At 37.7% G+C, this 27,345-nt stretch overlaps 1 protein-coding gene across 5 annotated transcripts; it reads left to right on the forward strand.

Annotated features, from left to right (window-relative positions):
* On the forward strand, positions 1-25,983 carry slc30a8 (solute carrier family 30 member 8). Of its 5 annotated transcripts, XM_034298689.2 has the most exons (14): positions 1-298; positions 6,100-6,229; positions 6,382-6,488; positions 8,214-8,308; positions 8,420-8,546; positions 9,472-9,647; positions 12,660-12,810; positions 20,721-20,867; positions 20,972-21,118; positions 21,222-21,375; positions 21,482-21,734; positions 21,882-21,987; positions 22,688-22,822; positions 25,380-25,983. In XM_034298689.2, exons 1-14 carry the CDS (start codon positions 148-150, stop codon positions 25,523-25,525), a joined length of 2,025 nt encoding a protein of 674 aa, XP_034154580.1. In that variant the 5' UTR covers positions 1-147; the 3' UTR covers positions 25,526-25,983. The 5 variants fall into 5 exon arrangements, with proteins under 5 accessions (XP_034154580.1, XP_034154578.1, XP_034154575.1 ...); XM_034298684.2 differs by lacking the exons at positions 1-298; positions 6,100-6,229; positions 6,382-6,488; ... (2 more) ...; positions 9,472-9,647; positions 12,660-12,810 and adding an exon at positions 15,935-16,139 and having other exon boundaries at positions 20,722-20,867; XM_034298683.2 differs by lacking the exons at positions 1-298; positions 6,100-6,229; positions 6,382-6,488; ... (2 more) ...; positions 9,472-9,647; positions 12,660-12,810 and adding an exon at positions 15,936-16,303 and having other exon boundaries at positions 20,722-20,867.
* The last annotated feature ends 1,362 nt before the right edge of the window (positions 25,984-27,345 follow it).

Raw genomic sequence — 27,345 nt, forward strand, 5'->3', positions numbered from 1 at the left:
GCGCATGCGCAGTTGCCACTTCGATGTTAAAGGTTGTAAACGTTACTTGCTTACATTTTCCGAGTTTTTGCTTGCTTGGTTTAAAAAAAAAGTGCGTTTTTTAAAATTACCATTAGGTAATTCTACAAAAGGTAACTTTAAAAGAAAATGTCAGTTTTCTCCGAATCGGCTTTGGAGAAAAAATTGGCAGAACTTAGCAACTCGCAGCAGAGTGTCCAGACCCTGTCTCTATGGTTAATCCACCACAGAAAACACTCGAAAACCATCGTCAAAGTGTGGTATAATGAGCTGAAAAAAGGTAAGAACACCACAGCGTTTACACACAGCACCACCATTTAACACGGGGAAGCTGCTGGTTTGGGTTTGTGCACTTTACTATCCAGAACAACACAGCTGGCTAGCTACTTAGCACAGAACATGAGCCATTCATCAGTGTAAATAATAACAAGCACTAACTAGCTAACTACTTAGCTACCCAGATTCAGACAACTATAGCTTCTGTAAAGTGCTTCACCAGCTAAGCAGCTAGACTGTCGAGTTAGGTAGCAGGGTATCCCTTTGACTAGTTAAAATGCTGTTAGCTGAATAACATGTGCAGTGTTTTGGTAGCAAACAGCATGAGCCACTGTTTATCTTCCATGCCAAATGAACCATTTCTTGCAAAGTTAGTTTCATCTAGGTCAGACTAGTTGTACTAGTACTCAGGCCTGCCTGAGTGGGTCACATTAGCCTGCTAGATTAAAGTGCAATTTAAACCTAACTGTGATATTTGATAGCAATTTTTTTTTTTTTTTTTAAATCAGTTCATTTATAGCACAAGAGGCATGCTGGTAAACAGACTGACTATGAACTGGCATCATAGCAAATCAAGTCAAGTGGCTTTATTGTCATTTCAGCCATTTACAGCTTATACAGTATATAGTGAAATAAAACAGCATTCCTCCAGGACCATAGTGCTCCATAAAACAACACATTACCACATAAATTGCATGTGCAAACAGCACAAGACATTACAATAACAATAAAACAGGACAATATGCACTGTAAGAGACAGCGCAGCGCTGACCAGTACACACTTCTAGTGTGGAAGTATCAGATATAACCGCAGTGCAAAAGAACAGCAACATAATAAAAATGCTGTGGATGTAAACATAACATACTATGACATACAGTACTGTGCAAAAGTCTTAGGCACCCTATTTTTTTTTTTTATTTTTAGTACAAACTTTGTTATAGATTTTTATTTTATGACTTCTACGTTATTGATTCAGTACAAAAACATCCATCACAAAATTAAATGTTACCGAAAAATGTTTGTATGTCAGTAAAGAAAGCAGCAGATTACATAAGAGACACTTTTCAGACAAAAGACATAATGAAGGCTGCTGGGTTTTGCTGCAAAAATAAGAAGCAAGTGTGGCAGTCAAAGTCTCCAGAAGAACTGTGGCTGCTTCTGCACGATGCTCAGTAACACTTACAGCTCATTTCCATATAAAACTGCACACACTGTACCTGAGACTACTGTTTTTTTTTTTAAGCGAAGGATCGTCACACCAAATATTGACTTTGTTTCATTTATTACTGTTTAATGCTATTTATAGTTTTTTTTTTTAAATGTAGAAACATTTAGTTTCATTATTTTTGAAGGCATCTTTGCTCTACAGCATTTCTTGGCATGTGCCTAAGCACAGTACTGTATTATTCAGCAGATAGGCTTATACCATATAATATAAGATAAGATTCAGGATAAGGATAAAAATATAAGGGGGCATGGACATGGCAGTTATTGGGGTAGCAGCCAGGTAGAGAGTATAGTTGTTGTTGTTGTTGTCATCGTTTTTGTTCTTTCGGATTCTCTCGTTAGGGGTCGCTACAGCAGATCGTTGGTCAACATCTTTGATTTGGCACAGTTTTTACGCCGGATGCCCTTCCTGAAGCAAACCTCCCCAATTTTATCTGGGCTTGGGACCGGCACTGGGAGTGCACTGTCATGTGCAACCCCAGTGGAGGGGGTCCGTTCCCTGGCCGGGAATCGAACCCGGGCCGTGGGAGTGAGAGCGCCGAGGTCTAACCGCTAGTCCTCCAGGGACCCACAGGTAGAGAGTATAGTAGTGACAAGGAATTAAATATGATGTTTATATAAATACAGTAGCAGCAAAAATGAAGGTAGTCAATACAGAAATGTGCAAAAATTGCAAAGGGAGTGGGATGGTGTTCAGTTGAGTATAAGGTTGTGTGTCTGTGTGTGTGTGTATGTGGTTCACACTACACGATTCATCAAACATGCTTGCAAATATCAAAACCTTGACCATTACACCCCCCCTGGCTCTTAATGGCTCATGCTGCCTTCTTGCGAATCAGTGAATGTTTGCGCAGATGTATCTAGTGAACAGACTGTATTTTATACCTGTCAGTCTTTCTTTACACCTGATCTTCCCTCACAAATCAAACAATAAATTAATAAATTACACCTGTCTGTCGTGTGTTAGATATAAACTGGTGTTATTTTTGTTTATGAGGCCACTCGCACTGTGATTCAGCCTAAAATCTCAGTAGATCATGACAGGCCCCCTACATGACAGGAAAATTGCAGGTGGGGAAGCGTTACATTCCTGCGTTCCCACATGCATGCGTGTGCGCGCGTGTGTGTGTGTGTGTGTGTTATGAAGCAACAGCCAAATTAAAAGATGAATTCGATAGTTTTGTCTCAGTTGTGAATGGTACGCTGATGCAGATTGAGGTATATGTAGCAAAGAGATCTGTTTTTTCCTTTTGTACTTTATTTAAACATATCTAAAATAATATTTTTTGTTATTCAACCGACATTTTGTGTTGCTCTGCATTAACAGGTTGTTGATAGTGCAATAATAATGCTGCTGTTTGGATACGCCCAATTTGACCTGATCCTAGTGCAGAGTAATCTGAAGAACAGCCGACTCGTGTCTGTCATTCTGTAGTCACGCCTCATTTGTGTCTAAAGCGAGGACGTGATGGTGTTTGACGTAACTGAGCTGTAAAAATAATCTGTAAAAATGTACCAGTCAAACTCGGTTTCAGCTTGGGACACGTCAGCATAATTGTGAAACATTGAAGAAACATAATCTAAGGCTGTTATTATATATATATATATATATATATATATATATATATATATATATATATATATATATATATATATATATATTTTCCCCCAACATCATAATCTGATTGAGGTCACGAGTTGAGTTACTATCTATCTATCTATCTATCTATCTATCTATCTATCTATCTATCTATCTATCTATCTCAGTCCTCTCTTCACTCTTCTGCAATCTTTTAAAAAAACAAAAAAAAAAAGAAAAACATTTTGATTGGTACCATGGGTGACACAGGTCAGCATTTGGAGTCAAACATTATATTAATTAACATGGAAGCATTTCAGAAGCATTTTAGACATATACACACAGCCGATATGTGCTCTGTGCTCTGTGATGTGTGTAAAACACGAGCCCATGTGCCCTGCCTCTATTGACGGCCATAAAGATTCATTGAAATCCCACAATTCCACTTTCTATATGCTGTGAACTTTATTTAAAAAGAGGGTAGTCTGGCCAAAATCATGTCAATTCGAATTGATGACTCCTTCTCTAAATCTTGAATCATAGAAAATATTCTCCATCTGTTGAGAGAGTTAAATAAAAGCAAGGGTGGACAAATGTTAAATCCATTGTCTAGCCTACCAGGCAGGTGAAAGCTCAAGTGTGCTGCCCAGGCCCATGATTTCGTTACCCAGAAACCAACTGACTAGGCTGGAAAGTGGTAGTGAATGTAAAGTAATAACATATGTCGAGCTAGATAGATAAGCGCATTAATATACACTGAGAGTAACAAATGAGCTTGTGATTATTATTTTCTTTTAACAGGGTTTTGGAAGGTACACGCTTGAAGATTTTTGTTTAGCAAAAGTCTGTAAGAAGAAGCTTATTTCCCTTTTCTGATTGTTAAACCTAAAAAAAGGAGAGCCACTGATTTGAGTTTGTTTGCAACACTAACAAAAATTTTGGTCTATTACCGATAAACTAGCTTATGGTAGCTATTGTTTAAAAAAAAAAAAAAAAAAAAGTAATCTAACGTGCTACTAATTAAAATAATATTTCTACTTCTTGCTGTTTTTTGGTGTGCTGGACGCATAAGTAATCTAAAATTTCCAATAAATTTGTTGTGTACAATAAATAACTTATTGAAATATTGTAATGTGATGATACACAATTATGTTCACATTTCTTTACTCTGGCTCACAGTACACACAGTGTGAAAACTTTTATTCATAATCAAGAGCTGATTTGAGTGTGAGCCGTGGCCCGAGCAGTAGCTGCGGTTTTTACTTCTGAAAGTGGCTTCTCAAAAGCCCTGAAAGACCTTCATCTGCAATGAAAATTCTTTTTGTTTATTTGGTCATGATTCAGGTATTGCAGGAAAGTTATAAACAGATTTGTGCTGAACTTTATTTTGGTTGTTTTCCTCTGTGTTTCCACATACCTGCATTTTGTGCATGATAATTAATTTGACTAGTAAAAAGCGTATTAGTGTCAGTCTGATCCTGCCCTGGCTGATGTGTATAGTATAGCAGGCACCAAGCTTTGGAAGCAAGTGCTATAGATACAGCGCTGAGGTGTGTCCCATCACCATCAAGTTTGAACATATGCTCACCGGACACTTTAAAAGGAACACGTGTACTCCTGCTCATTCAGTTCAGCCAATCAGCAGCGCAATGCATAAAATCACGCAGATACAGGTCAAGAGCTTCAGTTAATGTTCACATCAAACATCAGAATGGGGGAAATTGTGATCTCGCTGACTTTGATTGTGGCATGGTTGTTGGTGCCAAATGGCCCAGTTGGAGTATTTCAGATGATTGGCAGATTGATTAATTGCATGAATGAGCAGGTGTTCCTGTTGAAGTGGCTGGTCAGTGTACACATGGAAAATCGAAGTACAGAGAAGAATAGTTTTATTCTTTTTCTGGTTGTTAAACGTTCTTATCTTCTGGGCAACTATGAATAAAAAACTAATAGCCCATGCATGAAATCTACTCCTGGCCTACTGAATTGTCCACCTGAAAAGCTACTGGAGATGGATTACAGGTAGTTTTGTTCTTTGTCAGAAAGCTTTAATGCAGATTAGAGCCCATAAGAAAGGTATAGATAATGACATTTTGTTCTGTGTTACTGTCTTTTCAGGTGGTACTGCTTTAATGTTGTGATCTTGTGACATGCAAGTTCAGCTTTTTTTTCCCCCTAAGCAGTCACTCTAGAAGACATGGTTGATGATTTGTTTAAAACAGCTTCACACAGATGAGCCAATAGAAGACTACAGGGCCATGCAAATGTCAGATTTAAAATATGGGAGAAAAACACTGACATTTTTTATGGAAAATTAATTTTCAACCATCACTGACTAGTGTAAACAAAGGAGCACTGAAAGTGTTCAGTGTAGCTTAATTTTTTTTGTTAAATATTATTTTTAGTGTCTTATTCTTCCTGAAATATTTTCTTATAGAAAACAGAAAACTATGCAATATTTTCTAATGAATCAGGACTAATATTAGTTCAGATGTAATGTAGCCTGTTCATTTTGTCAGTTAGGATATGTCTTGTATTGTGGAATGGCATTGAAGAGGCTGTGATGGAACCTTCTGTCTCCAAGAGTTGTTGTTACTATAGTGTGTGCGTGTGTGTATTTTTGCTTTTGTTAATTAAATCCTGAGAGATGCTAACCCATCAGGAACAAGGAGAATGAGTCTCCTGTCTTATTTGAGGCTCTGTTTGGAAGAATACCTGAAGATCCACTGCTAACTCACTACTCTGTATTTAGTAACGTTTCTAGAGAACCACAAACAGCCCGTTCCTTTAAGTTTTCCACCCAGGAGGCCTGGAGGTTAAGACCCTGAATGTTAGGTGTTATTAAGATGACTATATAAATAATAGATGATTATAATTAAATATCCTGTCTTCCTGACACTCTCAGTTTCTTTACAATGATGAAAATCTCTTGTTTTTAGACTTAACTCAAATAATGTTATACAAGGAATTGTGCTTTTTTTCCCTCTCTTTTTTTCAGCCCAGGTATCTCGTAAACTGACCTTCCTTTATCTTGCAAATGATGTCATCCAGAATAGCAAAAGGAAAGGGCCAGAGTTCACACAGGACTTTGCCCCAGTTATTGTTGACGCCTTTAAGCATGTCTCCAGGTGAGCACTCACGGTTTACTCCCGCTAACTTCCCTTGTACAACAGGATGTCCTTTTTGGTTTCTGTTCCTTTTTGTTTGTTTGTTAAAATGCATTCAATTTTAGTGTCTACCACCAAGTCACTGATCCTACCCACTTCTACCGTGTGTATAGTGAAGGAGAGGAGGGCTGTAAGAAGCACCTGGATCGGGTTTTGTCTATCTGGCAGGAGAGAGCCGTGTATGAGAATGACCTCCTGGACAAACTCTCAGTAGTGCTACGTAAGTAACAATCTCAAACTTGTGCAATCTGCTGTTGTTCCTGTTGTACATGGTATAATTATAAGGTGAGGCTTATATTTGATTATTCATAATAAAGCATATTATACATTAACTACTATGGCACTACTACTTAACTACTCAGTAATTGAAAAGGTACTGTATAGGGCTGCACGATATTGATGAAAAATGCGATATGCTGTACAATAATGCTATAAGTATGTAAAATCAATTTAAATTATATTTAAATATATATTTATATATATAAATATAATTCACAAAAAAAACACTGCTCTCATGGATATCAAACACAGCACAGGTTTATCCAAAAAAAATACCCTAAACTTTTGTTAAATGTATATGTGGCACAATTATTGGCACCCATTTAGTCAATACTTTGTGCCACCCCCCTTTAATAAATATATATATATATATTTTTATTGAAAATGACATGCATACATGTTTCATGTTCTTTTGAGGAAAAGAAAGAATTCTCTGCTATCTGCATCACCCTAAAACTGACTTTTTGAAGTACTAAAATCATTCAGTTATCGCAAGCCCTTGAGATATGCATCTCGTGATATTTACATTTGCAATATTTCAATTATTTTGATATACTGTGCAGCCCTAGTACTGCATATAGTTACAAGAGTGCTAAATAACCTGCCAGTGGGTGCTGAGTGTTTAAGGGCTTAATGTAAAACACACTAAACAGATAGGGTGTTAATGTTGATATATTTAACATTTTATCTTCACTGTACTTTAATTCCCTCTACACTGTGATTTTACACTCTGGGGTTCACTTATAGTCTTACAGGAAAAATGTATTAACTATAATTGCAATATTTATTGTAGATTTTTGCCGGTCTATTCTCTGAGGTAATATCACTACTTTGCATGACCTAACATCTCAAACAAATGTTTTCTGCCTGTCTGGTGTCATTAAACACATAACACATAAATCAGCACTGCATAAGTGGGATAATGCTCATTTATCTGCATATTGCTGCTAGTTAAATACTCCTCATTTAAAGGTGCAGTACTGAAGGACCAGTGGCAAGGATGTCTTGAAAATGTTTTAATGTCTCAGTTGCCTGTACACATTTACTTCTGAGGCATTTCTCTGGTAGTGTTACCTTATATTGAGGATAAGTCTTTGTGGCAGAACCAGCTATCTAGTGTAGTGTAGATTTTGGGAGAATATCACGAGATAAAATGTTGTCATATTGGTTGGAGTGTGAATTATGTTTCAGCTGCTGTCGTGAATAGAGTTCGGTTATGAATCCATTAGCTAAAAAAAAAAAACCACACCCCTATGTTACATGTTATTTATTTGTATGTTGCAATTTTTCAGAAATGTAAATTTGTATGGAAAGTGCTTGGCTTGCTCAGCTAGTGCTGGCAGCTGATCTCATAGCTGCATATCCGTTAACTTATCTCTTGCCTGTATATTTCTTAGTATATCTCATATCTGCAGGTGTTAACACTGTGGTTAGAAAGTGTGGTTTTTTTTTTGGCATCTCCCTTCATATACTGGCAATGATGACTAACATGAAAACAATAACAACTGGGCAAACTCCTGTAACTACTGGAATAGCACATGACCGGCATTTTATTAGGCTGATGCACTTGTTTTAGGGCAAAGATATGTGGAAGGGAGTATGAAAAGGGAGATTTAGAACACCTCCTTTCATTGAAATACACTTTTTTTTAAACCACAACTTCTAGATGGAGAAAAGAAGGCCAAGAAGCGACCTTATGAGGAGATTAAAGTGCAAGATGATGACTTTGCCTCCCAGAGCTCTCCAGCAAATCCACCACAGGTACTATGTGGAAAAACATCTTGTGGTGGCCTACTGTAGCCTAACGTTGCACAACAGCTGACGTCTGTGCAGCCCATTTATTCTGAATCGTAACCATCTTGTCTATTTCAGACAGCGGATCTTATCCGAGCACTGCAGGAGTTGGAGAATGCAGCCTCAAGTGACTCCGCCCTACGACAGAGGATCTCTGCTTTACCTCCAGAGGTGCAGGATTCGGCTCTGCTGCACAGAATCACAGGTTTGTGTGAGAGCTGAAGTTAACACATTTTCAGAGGTGCCAACATCTACAGTTTAGCTGTAACTTTTAAGGTTTTTGACCCCTTCTTACAGCGATTCATGAGCCACCTGGAAACGGTGCTTTTATGCTTTTTCAGCTACGGTTAGACCAAACACAAATAAACGACAATTCATTGAAGAGGGAAAGGACGCATGGCATGAAAGATGCACATTTTCCTCTGGTAGTGGTTACTTTCCCTTTATTTAGGTTAACTTTGACTTGTGAATTCATGAGCCCTGGACTTGTAAAAAAAAAAAACTGCTCATTAAGTAGTGGTCACAATAAACTTTTAACAGTATTATAAAATAATAATAAAAAAAAACTAGCTAGGTAGCAAACATATCCATCATTTGTCTCCAAAATTAAATTTCTTTATAATTAAAAAAATTTTTTATTTGCAATTCTGTCTTGACAGGTCTTTCAATAATAAAAGTGCTTTGATTAGCCTACATATTGAAAGAAGTTCTATCATATACTTCATAATTTATTATTTCTTTTTAACTTGCTAAGTATTTTTTGTTCATGCTTTGGCAAACAATTTGTTTGATTTGTTTGATGGTTTCCTTTCATGGCACTCACTCAACTGGGTGCTTACAAATCCAAACATTTCTGCAGATTAAATATCAGTTCAAAAATTATGACTTATATTACATGACTAATCTGACAGTATATTGTTAGCATGGAGCCGGTCCATCCACCTTCATATGCAACAGGGTTATTCTGATTAAAATTCAGTTTCTCTTTGGCTTCTAGCATTGTCTTGTTAGCAATGTTGGCACCTCTGGATTTTGTAGATGCATACCCTATTCTATAAGGAGAAGTGATCTACATTTTGCCTGATTACACCTAATAGGTTGGCTCAGCCCCGTCTGTGTGTTTTCCTCAGATAAGGAGTCAGGAGAACGTTTATCCAGACTGGTAGAGGAGGCCTGCATGCTTCTCGCAGATTACAGTGGGCGCCTGGCAGCTGAGATCGATGACCGACGGCAGCTCACACGGCTGCTCGCACTTTTTCTGCAGAGCCAGCGGGATGGCCTGGCCAAGAATGAGCAGAAACTAGAAGTGCGTAAACTTCCCATTTCTCTTACTCTGCTTTTCCTTAATGTTAGACAGTCACATCTTAGCAACCCCTTGCTATATTTAGTTGTGAATTCTTTGGATTTCTCTTGTCCACTAGAGGGCAGCACTAACTCATGCATGAACATGCTGAAAACTTTAAACCTTTCTTTCACTGGTGTGTGGTGGTACACAGGAGTTAAAGTGAGCTGGAACAATCCAGAAAGCAGAATGTTCTGCTTGTGCAAAGTGATGGACGGCAGGAACCACATAACCAATAAGGCTAATCATGTTTCCGAGGAAAAAATTAAGCGCCAGTAATGATTCATCTTTAACAGACGTCATCCAGTTTATTGTTCATTGTGTAATCTAACAGAGATGTGAGATCTAACAGTGTGAACACCGCCTATGTTTACATGGTTTTCGGCCATTTTAATAATTCATTCCAATTGCAGATTCCCAGTAAAGTGTCTATATGTATCCTAAACTGGCCAGTCTATAGACAACCTCCATTTATATGTACTTCACATCTTCCAGTCCAAAGGTGTGCAGGTTCAGAGAAATTCAGTGCCAGCGACATGGAGTGAGAGTCCAGTTCAGCTTTTTAATCACACTGCTTGTGTTTCTTATCCAAGTGTGATTATTAAATGGATGGCAAGAACTAGAATTGACATAATGAAATTGCTCAGCGTTCCTGTTTGCCCAAATTCAGGTTGCCAGAAATAACATAAAATGCACACATTATTCAGTAAAATGCCTGAAGGGAATAACAGCACAAGAAATAAAAGTTTTCCCCTTTCTTTCTCCGTGTTCTTCGTTATCGCTGAATGTCAATATCAAACGCTGAGCCGACATTACTGAGGTCGCTCCCTGACCCCGAGCCGGGTCACTCCGTGTTCCACCAGATTCCGATTGCATGGACACAAAGTTTTACGTGGCTGTTTTTCTTCCATGTAATCAGTTATTTAAAGGACTAACCACTTTGTTTAATCAGATGTAAATTTCATTAAGATTGCCCTCAATCGGTTTGTTCCTATTGAGGCATATATTTGAGCTTTCTTATTCAGATAAAACTCTCAGTCTGACTTATTATTAACAGATTATTAGGCTTCATGTAAATACGGGAATGTAAATGCTCAAAATGACTCCTAAGATTTTAACAGTGCTGGTGAGTTAACTGGCCATGTTCATCTACCTGAACTTGTAAAAATATTTGCGATAACCTAACCTCTAATTAAGTCCTCTTTTTGTCTAAATTTGCTTATCATATTACATGTAAATGGAGCTAGCCTGTTGGCATGGTGATTGGGTTAGCTAGCTACTTAATCCTTGGTGTAAGCTGATCTTTCGAACACAAATTCAATGCTAGATACACAAAGACTACTAAGTAAGTGAATTAATTGAAATCTACCAAATGAACACAAATAGTAATCGGTTTCTTTTTGGTTAATTTGCTGTCGACATTATCCCGCTCGATATGTCTCATCTCAGCACTCGCCCGAGGCATGGGCACTGGGCTGGTGCGCTGGTGTGAGAATTTAAATGTTGTAAAAAATCGGTTATTTTTCTGTGCGTGCCGTGAGATTTGATTGAAGCTGCAACCTCCTACCCAATCACTGACAGAGTTCCACCACCTTCCAAATTCCACTTTAACCTCTGGTGGTAAGTATAACTTCAAATAAAGACTAATGAGGTGTATTAATATGTGATTAACTCTCCAAACTTTGCCCACAGGTCTCAGCAGGTCTCGGAGTGTTCTGTCTTCATCCTTACAGATCCAATAAAGATGAAAATTAATACAAAGTTTTGGAGTGTGCTGTTTATTTATGCATTTAATTTTGCAGCTGGCTTTAACATATACATGCTCATGAAGTTAATACTAAAATATTGCTTGATAAGTACAGTTTAGTTGATTTAAACACAAAGACGCATTCTTATTTTGCATTTTTCATGACTTCAGTAAAAATTCAACTTTTCATAGGCAACGTGAGGATATTTAACAAATTATTTTGTAGTCATCCAGATGTTTTTTTTGTTTGTTTGTTTGTTTGTTCATTCTGAGAGTGGCTGTGCCTTTGAGATTTTACAGTTGGTTGAGTACTACAGTGATCGAAATAGAGACTAAAACACAGCAGTGAGATGCAGCACAAAGTGTTGAATCAGCCAGTAGGATATTCTTCATTGTTTCATAAACACTTTCAGTGCTTTTGTTACTTTTTTTTTTTTTTTTTTTTAATCTAGTTTTGTTTTTTTTTTGTTTTAATCTAGCAGCATCATTACTTTTATATGCTGATTGTTAATATATTGCTAAGAAATGTCTAATTACGTTACCTAATAGTCTGAATGTTGGACAAATAGTTAAAAGTCGTTTTTTAGCTAACTGAATTTCTGAAAGTTTTTTATGGATTTTATTATTCTACTGGGCAACAAGCCACAGTAGAAATTAAATCAGATATTAATGCGTCTGTTAATTTGTGTGTAAAGTGTTTAGTTACTTAAATTTAAAAATAAATCAACTTAAAAATAAGGAAAAGGTTTATAGACAAATTTTATTAATAAACTTCTAATATATAAAGATTTGGCAGAAATGACAGGGAGGTGCGTTTGACCTGACTGTTAGTATACATACTGTCAAAAACTTCAGACACTGAACAGCATATAGTAATAAAAATAAAAATACCATAATAAATAACACCGATACCATAACATTAAATCAAATACAACATAAGGGAAGTTAAAAATTAACATGCAAAAAGGAAAAAAAAAATTGAGTTGGTCTGCAAGTCTGCATTGCATACATCAGTCCATGGAGAGAAGACTTCACTTATCTGAAAGACAAAGACACATCTAACTAACAAATATACTGATTCTGAGAAATCTTTATAAACTTTCCTGAGTTTTACATTCTCACTTACATTAGCATCTTATCTGCTATAAATCACATTTACTGTGTCAGTCATGTGACACATGCACAACATCTATAGCTGCTAATGATCATGTTTGTTGTGTGTATTTTAGGAGTACAAACGCAAGCTGGCGCGAGTTACCCAGGTACGGAAGGAGCTCCGATCTCGCCTCAACGGTCTCCCAGATCTTTCTCGGCTTCCTAACGTAACAGGTGGCCACGTACGCCTGCCCTCCTCTGGTGATCTCTACAGCCCTTCTGACTGAGCTTGACTGCTGAGCCCTCCTTTTTTTGTACCTTAGTCTTGAGCTTGTTCCTGACACCTGTTTTTGTTGTCCATTACCCATCATACTATCAGTATGTGGATGTGTCCTGAAATAGAAATAGGGTTTTAATGAGTGGCTTAATCTCTATGAAGCCTTGACTCAACATGGTTTTTGCAACTGTTACATAAGCCATGTTTTAAAAGCTCACTGGTACTTTGTCATCTTCACTCAGCCTTGAGTAGAGGCTTTGCACAGAAATCTCTCCACTTGATTCAGTGGCATGCCATCAGTTTGGTATTGGCGTCACGTATTTTAACTTCTCAGTTGTGGTGGATGTTGTTAACACTTTTTTTTTTTTTTTTCCCACTGGGAAATCTTTAGTGAGACATGTTTGGTTTCCTATTCCCTGCTAGCATAAACTAATTTAGTCATATGTAAATCAGACCATCAGTTGTGCTCTGTTTTGAACTGCATCTGAACTGATCACCTGTACTATAGTCAGTAGATTTCTCTTATGCTTTTCAAATCCCCAACTGCTAGAACTGCCCACTAGTACTTGAGATTTGCTGTGATACTATTTTTGTATATATGTAGTGAATTTTAGTGAATTCACTGGAGCATAGATATAGCTTGTGGAACACAAATCTTCATTGCAGTATCTTATAATCAACTGCAGTATTTTATTATAGAAATTTTGAAACACTGCGTGCCCAGGTCTGAAGGAGATAAGGAAGTGCTGCAGTTGAGAGTTTATCCTAAAATACTGCAAGGGGATGGTTGCATTTTTAAGTTCAGTGCTCAGTTTCGCATTATTACTCTAAGATGCATGAAAACCATGCAATATGGTTATTTTAACCATTCGAGTCATTTTACTGTGATCATGATGTGATGTGACAGTCATCTGAAAAGTCATTTGGAATCATTTTTACGTGTCTACAAAAGATCCCTTCTTCCCTTCCTTTTGTCATTCCATTTATCAATGCTCAATATTAAATTCAGAACAATATGTTAATTGTTCATGTGAATTCAATATCATTAATCAAAGGGCCATTAGCTTTCTGTTACAGATGCACCCCAAAGATTTTTGACCGAATGGAAATGGCTCTAATTTTTTTTTTTTTTTTTTTTAATCAGGAGATTGTTGACTGAAGCATTCATCTGGTGTGCGTGTTTACTGTATAATTGCTCCTTTGTTCATCATCTGGATCCTCAAACAGTCAGAATGATTGTATGTGTAATCACAAGTTATAACTTATTTGCCACTGTGCATTTTATCATCAAACCTTCGAAAAATGTTCGGATACCTGAACCAAATAAAGAAAGGTTGAGAAGATGTGAAACACTTGTGGAGCTGCTCATTTAAAAAAAAAAAAAAAAAAAACTTTTAGCAATGTCCATGATACAGTTGCATATTTAATTGCAACCCACAATCATTCAAGTCTTTTTGTCACTGACTTCCAACTAAATGCACATTTTTTCTTTTTACCAGGGAAAATAAAATGATTGGTAAAAAAAAAATACATTTTTTTGGTTACTAAAAACTTATTTTTTTCTTACAACCCTAACATTAAGAGCAAGGAAACTGTATGTAACTGTAGATCACATATGATCACATATGCCATGAGGAACTGAACCACCTAGCCTGGAAAGACAGTTCTCTGCAACGGCGCTATGCTAACAACAGCGGTGTAGAACAATTAACACGACTTGGTAAGCTCACAGCTAGGTAGCATTATTTGTGGTTGAGGCTGAATCTGGGTGGCAGTGGCACCGTCTATGTTTTGATGTGTTCCTGTTTCGGCTTTCAGAAATGAAATAAAATGCAATGCAGGTATGAGGGTCAAGTGTGCCTGTACATGTACCTGTAGATGGTCCAAACTGCACTTCAGTCATCTGTCAGTTACTCTAATTGGCTAACTTTTATACACATTTTTGTGTCTGTGTTCAGCACAAATTTTATTGTTGTCTGCATGGGAGAATCATCAGAAGTCTGTGACCACACATGTAAGCAGCTTAGAGGGATCAGAACTGATCAGGTAGTGACTAAGGATAAATAAATGAGTGCTGATCTTTGCTCACTCGTGCCAGCATGAAAGTAAAAAGCTCCTGCTAGTGCAACTTTTTTGTTGCATCCTGCTGGATCCCAGTCCTGATGCCCTGTGAACCTTTCTGGCAAGCTTTCTGAAAAACAAATAGTACACATCCTATTCATATCTGTATTTGTATCTGTTTAGAACATATTATCTGTTCATTAATAATAATAATAGATTGTGTTAACATCTCTAGAGCGTGGTGACATAGATCTCTCTACCGACTACCGCTCCCGTGTGGCCCTTTTTCATGAGAAAATCATAATATCTCCATCTCACTGAGACAAGGATGCATTGCTGTCTGTGGTATTTGAGGTTTAACTGAAGGCTTATAACCCACTTCTGAGAGTCCCTGTATTCTACCAGGTCCAAATGAACTACTGTTGGAAGTGTTACTGGTAATCCTAGCTTCCTCAGCAATAGCCACACACAGTGACCTGCCTGAATTTGACTGGTACGCGTGATAATGCCTGCCATGCACTGAGGGTGAGAGGGTGGCTGGCATTCTCAGTGAATCAGGCTTCACAAGTGGAATCAGTTTCACAACTGCTTCATTCATTTAATAAATCTGAATGCCTTTATCAGACAATGCAGTGCCTGTTTAATGTGCATCAGCATCTTACACTTCATGCACATTAACCCTTAAGATATTAAACTTTATGCTTAACCGTGTGAAGGTGTTTAAGAATGTTAGTAATGTTTAGCCTTGAAATAAATGTAATTAGGTAACTATCAATGCCGACTTTTCACTCCACACTCGTGCTGAGATTCACAGCCGTGTGTGTGCGCGCGTGCGTGTGTCCGTGCAAGTGTGTGCGCTTGTGTGTGCGCGCGCGTATACGTGCGTGTGGGTGCGCTTGTGTGTGCGCGCGCTTGTGTGCGTGTGTGTGTGTGTGTGTGTGTGTGTGCGCGCGTGCTTGTGTGTCCGTGCGCGTGGGTGCGCGCGTCTACGTGCGTGTGGGTGCGCTTGTGTGTGCGCGCGCGCGTGTGTGTGTGTGTGTGTGTGTGATCAGATCAGGTGGGGTGTTTTGCGGGCAGTTTTTCACCCCGCACAGTGACTGCAGTGGTGCTGAGAGCACCCTGATTATTTGCACACGGTTCACACAGTCACACGGCTTCACACAGCATTTACACACACTCCCAATAACTGAGGATGCTGCAAGGGGAGAACACACACTCGCACCCATTCACACACACACCGCAGGCTTTTCTCAACAACAGACGGAGAGAAACTTAGGTTTGTTTGTTTTCATTCTTGAGAAACTTATCTAACAGGAGACAAGGCCTCAGTCTCAGTAAGGGCTAGAATCTGATCTCAGTCATGCTGAAGAGGAACAATCCCGAAAAAGAGCTGTTATTCATGGACAAGGCTGCCAAGCTGTACACTGTAACACGGGAAAGGTAAAGTACTGCATGCGGGACAGTGTCAGTTTTGGATATTAAATCCATCTAGTTAAATGCAGTTGCTCTTGTGTTTTAGTCTGTATCTTGATTCTTTGGTTTATTTGGTGAATTAACTCAGTGTATGTGGGTTGGTGGTAGCTCAGTGGTTAAGACCTTGGACTTCTAACCAGAAGGTTGCAAGTTCAAATCCCAACACCACCAAGCTGCTACTGGTGGGTCCTTGAGGAAGGCCCTCAACTGCTCTGTTGTATAAAATGCGATAATTGCAAGTTGCTCTGGATAAGGGTGTATGCCATGAATGTAAGTGTGTTTCATTGCCTAGAGGGGTTGTGGGCTTCATGGCTTTACACACGAGTCTTTTTTTGGTGGTGTGCAAATTTCAAAAGTCACCACAGGGAAGAGAGCAGCTAGTCATGTGTTAGATTAACTCTAAACACACACACACTTATTTGGCCAAGACGTTCGAGTCAGACTCCTTAATTCCATATAATCAGAAATCACTTGTGTAATACTGGCCTGATCCCCTTTTGAGAATAGAATACTAATTTAATTCTATTTGAACTCAAAATTTAGCTCAGTTTGGACTTCAGTTTGGTTTGATTCTTGTAGAACTTAATGTTAACCTCTGCAACAAAGGTCTATGTGGCACTTTTACATGTTCCTCTGCTGAGACAGCCTGAAATATTCCTAAAAACCACCTTAAAGCCCTAACCTTTTTGTTATTGTTGCTGTTGTTGTGAGTATGTGTTGAAATTTGGAGCTGTTTACTAGCCTTGACCTAAGTGCACTTTTCACTTTTCACAATCGAGACAGACAGAGTAGCTGAATTTGCGACTAAAACCTGCTGTATGTCAAATAGGCCTATTTATATAGAATATTTTCACACCTCTCCAGCCCGAGAGAATCAGACAGTCATACAGTTCATGTGGATGGTGGTGGTGGTGGTGATTAGTCTGAAAATAAGGCAAGGTGTCTGATCATTTATTCCTGTTTTTCAGCCAGGTGAAATAGGGAAGTGAGTCAAACCCACACTCTATCCATCCATCCATCCATCCATCCTGTTTCTCAAAAACATCCCCATCATTACTACAAAAGTAAATTATCACTAATAATCAGACAGATATTTTTTGCTAGCCTACATTTGAGGTCCAAATATTCTGGGTGATTAAATATCAGGAATGCAGACATTCAGGCAAACTTTTGACCTAAGCCTAATTATTCAGGATTTCTAAGATTATTGGTAATCTTTTCTGACTTCCATGCGTATGACATCCTATGAACTCACTCTCTACACTAATTCTGCATGAGCTCAGATTGAGTTGCAAAGCTAATTGGGCACTGAAAAATTTATTATGTTGTGGTATAAGTCTAAGTGAAATACTCTAGTTAATGCTGAAATAGTAAGTAGTACACAAATACTGAGCCTATTTAACTATATATTTAACTAGATCTTCTTATCTTGATTTTTTTAAATTAGATTTAGATTAATGAACTATATCTGGTTCATTAATCTAAATCTAATTAAAAAAAATCAAGATAAGTAGATCTGGCTTTATTAATGGAAAAGTGATAACATGATAACATGAGCTACACTTTCAGATGAGTTATGAAGTGTTATGAATGTGTTCTGTGTTCAGGCTTCTTCTGTAGAGCTTCTGTAAAAAAAAAAAAAGAAAGAAAGATAAAAAAAAAAAAAAGAAAAAAGCATGCTATGGCCAACAGGCACAAATCAATGCAATATCTCAGTAGAAGATTTGTTATTTACAGATTTGTAATCTGTAATCTAATCTGACTCTCTGTTCAATAAACCCTAATCCTTTCAATAATGCCTGCTTTTATTTTGATTAGACCTATAGCCCCTTTTTGATATTAAATTATTTACAAGACTGTAATGTCATTAAGTCTGTGATTTAATCAGTTAAAAAAAAAACTTTCCAAGTATTACACAATTAATAAATACATAGCCTATTAGCACTGGCATTATTTAGTATTTCCTGTAGCATAAAATCCTGTCTCATGGCAGGTATCTGTGCACAGGTGTGAATTCAGTTAAAAACTAGCAGTGGTGTTAGACTAGTAAAATGACTTTTTTCATATTTATCCAGTTTCTAACCTCAGGGGTCAGTAATGTATTGACAGTAGAAACAAAGCAAAGACTGAACGTGAAATATGTAAAGTCGATCTTTTTTCTGAGAAGATAATACAAGGTGTTGCAAAAGTCTCCATACAAAGGGGACTATGTAAGCCATCATCACATCAGTTGTGCCTTCAGTGGATGTTCGTGGACGTCCACTTCCAGTCTTTTTGAATTTGTTAATAAGTTTAGCAACAGTGTCGTGTGTGATGTGCTTGCCATGTTTCCTGTTAAAGTCCATCGCAACCTTGCGACAGCTTCCCGATCCAGCCATGAGAATGATTTCAATACGTTCTTCTTTTGTCAAAGGCATTCTTAAAGGCTATCTGAAAAACTATATATATATATACTGCTAAAAAGTGTTAATTTCCCGTATATATGGAGACTTTTGGGACACCGTGTAGACTCCTGTCTGTTCGGTCCTTTAGCAATATTTCCCCTGTTTCTTGTACGTACCTGCTGCTGTTCTCAGACTTTGTGTTTGTATTCCAGGTTTTAATTTTGTATTATAAACTGACCTTAGAGTATATTAGTTTGGCCGGTCTGGAGCTCCAATCGAGCTAAGCTTAAGCAGGAGATTTTCTGGCCTTGATAGTACTTCATTTTGTTCTTGTAATGTGATAACTGCACACTCGGACTATTCTGCCTGAGACTGACTGCAGAAACTACACACAAACAGGTACTCTGAACCAAGGTGAAAAGATAAAAACTAACTTTGCCTCAGTGCCAATAATTATAATGTAAGTACAAATTCTGAGACAGCATGAACACAATATAGCTTGAACATTATAGGCTTACAATGCAATATGTAAAAGAAAATGAAGTAGCCGGCAAGAAGCGACAGTTTAAAACCTTATGACATTTCAGTGATTGAAAAAGGACGCAGTACTGAACCTGTCTCAGACTTTGCTGAAGTGCATCACTGAATCATTTTCACTCAACGTAATATGAGAAGCTTATTTGGCTATTCTGCATCCTTGAAAAATCCTCTCTGTCTTGTCTTTCTTCTTAAAGTTTCTTCATCTGTGGAAGACTGAAGTGAATATTGCATGTGAATATTGAAAAACTATAGCTTATTGTATTAGATATAACAAATTCATAAATAATTAGTCTATTATAGAGGTATTGGCATTAGATTTAGTCTAAATGCTAAATTAGATTTAGACTAAATGCCTGTATTCCTTTAGCCTATAAAACTCACTTTAAAATGCCAAATATATTTTAACTTCACCTCATTTAACCCAATAAAACAGCATTTATGGAAACAGGCACACAGCTGCACAGATGTTAGTGCAAATAAGAGATGTGGTCTGGCCAAAGTCACCGTTTAGTTGCATATTTGATGCTTTTATTTCGATTTGTAATTCTCAGTTCAAAACAAACTGATAAAAATCTTTGTAATATTCCTGTGATTTTCTTAGGCCAAATAATTTTTAGAGAAATCAAGCCAAGCACAAGATTTTGTGTTGGAAAGTTTATCTTACCATTCTAACCTAATCCATTTTGACCTAAACCATGTCTATACTGTATAATGATAAAATAAAGATTATACTTCAGCACTTTTGAATTCTCAAATCTGATTGGTTAGAAGGTGTTGATTAATTTTACTCTAACAGCACGGCTCTGATGGTAATAATAATTAACAGATTAAAAACATGTTGTTTAACACAAGAAAATGTCTAGTCTTTGGTATGCTGAAGTTTTCTGTAAGGAGACATTCATTTAACATTTCTGAAAGGAAATTTTTTCATTTTCTAAGAGTACATTTTCTGCCACTAGAGAAGACTTTCCAGTGACATGACAAGCTACTTTTTTTGGTCTAATTAACATAGAGAGAGAAAATAAGAGAGAACTAACTTGCTTCAGAGATGTTTGACTTTCACAACAAATGGTTAAAAAGTATGATGTGTTGTTCATTAAAAATCTGAAAATTGCAATCATTGGCCATTTGCTGAGGTACAGGAGGAATAAAACACTTTGAGATGTGCTGTGATAAGTACAAAGTCCTCTGTCCTGAAAGCTCATATAGCAGAATACCTGCTGACTGTTACAAAGTGCGGACACTTGGGACTCCTAAACAGTTGAATTTGAGAATTTAACAGCACTGTGGTATAGGCGGACTAACCTGAGAGTGATATCAAGCGATACTGGCTAGAGCACCATTGGCTCTCATGGTGGTGTATATTCAAACTATATTTTAAATGCAAAAATATTCCTTTAGTTCAACAACTTATACAGTATATTTTTATAGTGTGTCACCTATTGTTTCTGTCATTTCTAGTATGTCCAATGCAGAGAAGGACAGTAAGCATTGTCATGACAGCAGCCGTGCTCTTGAGGACCGGGAACAGGAGAAAAAACTGGCCAGGAAACGTCTCTACATTGTCTCGGCTGTTTGTCTGGTCTTCATGGTGGGAGAAATCTTGGGTATGCCTGTTAGACTTTTAGGCATTTTTTGCCATGAAGAAAATGGTGATAGACTGCTGTATCCCATTCCCCAGGTATATCATTTTGGGTGGTTGTGTTAACAGGTGGCTATTTTGCTGGCAGTCTGGCAGTGATGACTGATGCTGCTCACCTACTTGTGGATTTCACTAGTTTCCTTATTAGCCTGTGCTCCCTGTGGCTATCATCCAGGCCTGCCACACACACACTCAGCTATGGCTGGCATCGTGCAGGTAAGTCATCATAATCCTCCTCCTCTTCCTCCTCCTCCTCCTCCTCCTCCTCATCCTGCTACTGTTGAATGCATTTATCCTGGAATATTTTGTGTATTCTCAGAGATCCTCGGTGCTCTCCTGTCTGTCTTCACAATCTGGTTGGTGACTGGTGTGTTGGTGTACCTGGCAGTGGAACGTCTTATCAGTGATGACTTCGAGATTGAAGGCACTGTAATGCTTATCACCTCTGGTTGTGCTGTCTTAGCCAACATCATGTACGTAGATTCCTATTCTTCTGCTCCTAATAGGCTTAAACAAAAACCTTTTCCTTTATGGTGAATGAATGGGCCATAACGCTCCTTCTTCCTATATCACATGTAGAATGGCATTCACCTTGTACCAGTCAGGGCATGGTCACAGTCATGGTGGACTTAGCGCTCATGGTCATGGCCACAGCCATGGAAAGATGAAAAATCCTAGCCATACTAGTGCTAACTACCACAATCTAGAAGATCAAGGGCATAGGAACAAGACGCAGGAAAATGCCAGTGTGAGAGCTGCCTTTGTGCATGTGATCGGAGACCTTCTGCAGAGCGTCAGTGTCCTTGTTAGCGCGCTCATCATCTTCTTCAGGGTAAGAGGTTATACTAAGCGTATTCATAAGTATTCTTAGCCTAAATTTACTTTCAGAGCAGCATAGAATTTTAAAGTAGCACACTATTAAAAAGGCCTAATTACAGGGAATGTGTTTCTAATGGACTGATTACCTTATATCTTGCAGCCGGAGTACAAGATTGCAGACCCTATCTGCACCTTCCTGTTCTCTCTGTTTGTCTTGGGCACCACAATCACCATCATGAGGGACATTCTGGTGGTCTTAATGGAAGGTATGTCCATGACCCTCCCTGCTGAGGCTATCAGAGCTTTATTGTAAACTTACAAATGGAATTGATACAAACAGTTTTGCTGTGATAGCTTTAGGACTGCAATTGGAATGAACGGTTTTGCACTCGAGTCATCATCAGTGAACCGTTGATAACTTCAACAAAATAGACTTCATGTGAAAACTGTAATGAATTTCCTGGTTACAAAATTGCACTTTTAGACCATATAGTATCCAGTTATAGAAGGGAATTATTAATAACTGCACTCTCCGGTGTCACCCAGGTGAGGATGGGTTCCCTTTTGTGTCTGGATCCTCTCAAGGTTTCTTCCTCATATCATCTCAGGAAGTTTTTCCTTGCCACCGTCGCCTCTGGCTTGCTCATTAGGGATAAATTCATAAATTTCAAATTTATATCCTGAATTTATATATTTCTGTAAAGCTGCCTTGTGACAATGTCCATTGTTAAAAGCTCTATACAAATAAAATTGAATTGAACTGAATTAAATTCAATGTTCAGAATAAGATTTTGTATGGCAGTTTTCAGTATAAAATAATAATCATGGTCTGTTTTAACAGTTTTTCAGTGTATTGTGTCACTCTCATGTGGTCTAATTATTATAACGGATATGATTATACATGTCATATATAACAAGATTATACATGCGATTGTAATTCTAGATATTTGTGTATATCTCATGCAGGCACACCGACAGGTGTGGACTATCGGGAGGTGAGAGAGAGCCTGCTCTCCATTAAGGGTGTGAAAGCTGTGCACAACCTCCACATCTGGGCTCTGACCATGAACCAGGCTGTTCTCTCTGCCCATGTGGCTATAGGTGAGAAATAGCTTCTTTTTTTTTTTTTTTGATTGGGTATAGAAAATTTACACAGAAGCATTACATTTTCCATCATCAGACATAGGGAAGAATGTCAGCAAATAGTGTTAGTCAAACACACATACAGAAGACTCAAACAAGACATCCTGTACATTATCAGAACTAAAACATGTTAAAACAATATATTCAGGATGTGATGTTATATTGAGGATGTTGAACAAAGACATATATTATACATTATTGAACTGTCAGTATCCATAAAGAGTGCCTTGCATAAGTATGAACTTTTCAACATTTTGTAGTGTTACAACCTGGAATTGAAATGGACTTAACTTGGATTTTACCATTTGATTTACACAGTATTTATAAAATAGTTTTATAAGTAAAATCTGATCCATGTTCATAGCCGTTGTAAAATCCTCGACACACGTACACCTGTGAATGCACCGCAATAATTAGATTCTGTAGTAATGCGTCAGGTTTAAAGCATTACACTTCAGCCTTTATTCTGTCTATGGAATAACCTTTTAGTTTCCAACATGATACTGTGGTGAACATGATGGTGTTTTCTGGGTGATGAGCAGCTTTGGTTTCTATTAAAGGTTAATCAAAGGTTGATTTCATATGGATTTTTTTCAATAATGGTTTTCTTCTCGCCACTCTTCAATCCACTCAGCTTTGGGCTATGATTGTCCTGTGAACAGCTTCTGCCATCTGAGCTGTAAATCTCAAAAGTCAGTGTCAAGGTCAAAGAAGCCACCAAGAGGTTGCTTCTTTGACTCTCCATACCTGGACACTGACTTTTGGTGACCTTTGGTGGATGGTCTTCTATAAGCAGACTCAAAGTTGTGCCTTATTCTTTCATTTTTTTTTAAATATTGAATTTAATGGCGCTCCACTGTATGTTCAGAGTTTGGGATTTTTTTTTTTAATAAGATAGATAGTTGCTTGGTCTTCATGGTCTTGGTCTTGTTTCTATATGTTTTCTAACAAATTCTGGGGCCTTTCGGTTAACACAGCTGTCTTTACACTGAGACCATGTGGGGGTTACGTTTGCAATCACAACTTTTATGTTTTATTTGTAAATGATTTAAAAAATTAAATCATTAACACACACAAAATCCCAACACACACACAAACACACACACACACACAATTATGCAAGGGACTGCATCATGATTACAGTGCAGATTTCATGCCACAGGACATTGCATGTCATATGTGGTCATCAAACATGACTTGTGGTAATGTGCTACTGACCACAAATGGAAGAAAAACAAACATTTATTCAATGCAATTTGACTTCCCACTGATTTTCAGTATAAGGGTCAAAGATGTTGGCTGTTTTTTGCAGAATTTAAAAAAAATATATTTCTACTTTGCTGTTATTACTACAACAACAACTACTACTACTTTTACTACTACTACTACTACTACTACTAATACTACTACAACAATGTTTTGCAGAAAATTATTAAAAAGTGGAATTTAAATTGAAATCAATTTCTCTATTGGTTTATAAAAGGAGAAAAATACTTTTATATCAATCTGGAAGAACCCTTAAAGGTTCCATGTAGAACCGTACAACAGACTGTATCAAGTAGAAAGAAGCTTTAGGAAGCTTGTATGAATCTAAGTACCTGTAACTGTCCAAAACTTGAAGAAGCCTTTTTTTTCTTTCGTGTATATGAAGGGAAAAATAATGTTTCTTACAGAAACTGCTATTCTGAATCATGGTTTATATAACATCTGTGATATCAAAGGTTTAAAACAAACATGAAAGTCACAATAAATCTACAAATTTATATCAACTGCATATTGTAAGAATCTCAGATTTTACCTTATTTTCTGTTCTGAAAGTAATTTTATTGTCTGACCTCTAGAACAACCTATAGTTGTTACACTTGATATACCAAGTATATGTGGTATATTGTGTATACCAGTGTGTATGATCTCATATAAGGCTAACTATGTACACTATATGTAGGGCTAAAAGTATGTGGACACCTGACCATCACTTCTATATGTGCGTGTTGAAAATCCCATTTCAGATTTAGTCCCCTTTTGCAGTTATAATAGCCTCCACTCTTCTGGGAAGGCTTTCCACTAGATTTTGGAGCGTGGCTGTGGGGATTTGTGTTCATTCAGCCATGAGAACATTAGTAAGTTTAGGTGAGGAGGTCTGGGGTGCAGTCGGTGTTCCAGTTCATCCCAAAGGTGTTCAGTGGGGTTGAGGTCAGGGCTCTGTGCAGACCATTTGAGTTCTTCCACTCCAACCTTCTCAAACCATGTCTTCATGGAACTCGCTTTGTGCACAGGGGCATCGTCATGCTGGAACAGGTTTGTTTTCCTTAGTTCCAGTGAAGGGAAATTGCAACAATACAGCACACAGTAACATCCTATATAATTGTGTTCTTCCAACTTTGTGTCAACATGGAAGAACCACATATGGGTGTGATGGTCAGGTGTCCACAAACGTTTCGCCATATAGTGTATGTGTACATAAACTGGTCCACATAAACTGGATTAGTTAAAGTACTAATCACTGTCTTCTCAGATGACGCTGCAGAGCCACAGCTGGTGCTCAGAGAGATAACCCAATCCTGCTTCACCGTATACAGCTTCCACTCTGTCACCATCCAGCTGGAGCAGCAATCAGACCAGAGACCAGACTGCAGCCTCTGTCAGGACCCCAAACAATGAAGCCTCCACAGCTACACAATGTTACCACAACCCCAATAAACAGGCCAAGACAACAGTATTAATGTCAAGGACCTCAGTTAAAGTCTTACCGTATTTCACGGAGTCTTGGACCTCTCTGTTGTTTGGTTAGATTTACCAGTGGGAGAGGATTCATTAGTCAAATTAGAAAGGTGACTCTGAATCCTACTTAAAGGTTTCTGTGTATTTTTATTTGTACTGCACTGTATAACTCAATTTATTATATGTTATAATGAGCTTTAATATGTTGTTTATCAGTAGAACAGAATATCAGTTTTATGAAGGCTTTATCAGTTGAAATCCATTTTACTCAGATGAAGTACAAATGATTTTTAATCATGTGAAACATCTTTACATACAATATTCTTGTCACAAAATGCTTCTATATGTTATGTTGTGTTGATTATTCACAGTGTCAATTAAAAAGAGCTGCCGTTGTATATGAGGTATAGCATTTTTCCGAAAATGTTGCAGAGTAACACAAACACATGTCGCTCACATTACTAATGTTTTTTGCTAGCACTTCTCTCTGAATAGCCCTTGTGTGTGGCACTGTGATATATAGCTCTACTAGGTATTAGGTTCCAGAAGTGCAACCGCAACCCTGACTCTTAAATTCTGAAACCTTAGTGGAGTCAATTCTACTATCCCACCCTATTACCAGCTTCTACATCCAACCAAGCTGGCTTACATATTATTAATTAAGATTTATAGATTATGGTTACATAATCAACAACAACAACTACTACCACCACCACCACTACTACTTCTATTAGTACAACAACAACTACCACTACTGCTATTACAACAATACTAACTACTACTACACTACTACAACTTTTACTATTGCTAGTACTCCTACTACTACTATTACTATTACAACAATAACTACCAGTTCTGCTACCACTACAACAACAACTAATACTACAACTACTTCCACTATTACAATTCCATTAAAATAAAACTATTACTACCACTACTACTACAACAACAACAACTATCACTACTGCTATTACTCCCACTACCACACCACTACTACTTTTACTACTGCTAGTACTGGTACTACTACTACAACAACAACAACAATTACCAGCACTGCTATTACAACAACTACTTCCACTATGACAATTCCATTAAAATAAAACTATTACCGCCACCACCACTACTACTACTACTACTACTACTACTACTACCTGAATTTCCCTTCGGGGATTAATAAAGTTTATCTTATCTTAGTTTATCTTATCTTACTACTACTACTACTACTACTAATATTACAACAACAACTATTGTTGCTGCTACTTCTAGTACTACAAAAACAACTACTACTATTTTGTTACTGCTAGTACTGCTACTACTACTATTACAACTACAAATACTACTACAAATGACTTCTACCATTAGGCCTACAACTACTACAACAACAACTGCTACTACTGCTATTACAACAACAACAACTACTACTACTACTACTACTAATAAGCTGAAGCAGCAGCAGAAGCAGACATAGAGAGCCTCATATCCTCATCTCTCTAGACAACTCCTTGAAAACACTAAAAGGAAAAGCCATCAGAATCTTCTGGTATCTCATTAAGTGCCTCTAATTCTCTTGTTGGTTTAATGCATTTAGAGTCCACAAGTGAGGCAGATCAATTAAACACAAAGAAGGCCTTGCAGGGATGAGAGCCACTCTGCAGGGTAATGGACTTCAGTGTGCTCTTCCTTTCTTCAGACTGCCTGGAGGATGTGGAGGATGTGCACCAAAATACTAATACTAAATGCATGTCTGAGTGTTATAGAGG

The sequence above is a fragment of the Pangasianodon hypophthalmus genome, chromosome 23, assembly GCF_027358585.1.
Source record: "Pangasianodon hypophthalmus isolate fPanHyp1 chromosome 23, fPanHyp1.pri, whole genome shotgun sequence".
In the NCBI taxonomy this organism is placed as follows: Eukaryota; Metazoa; Chordata; class Actinopteri; order Siluriformes; family Pangasiidae; genus Pangasianodon; species Pangasianodon hypophthalmus.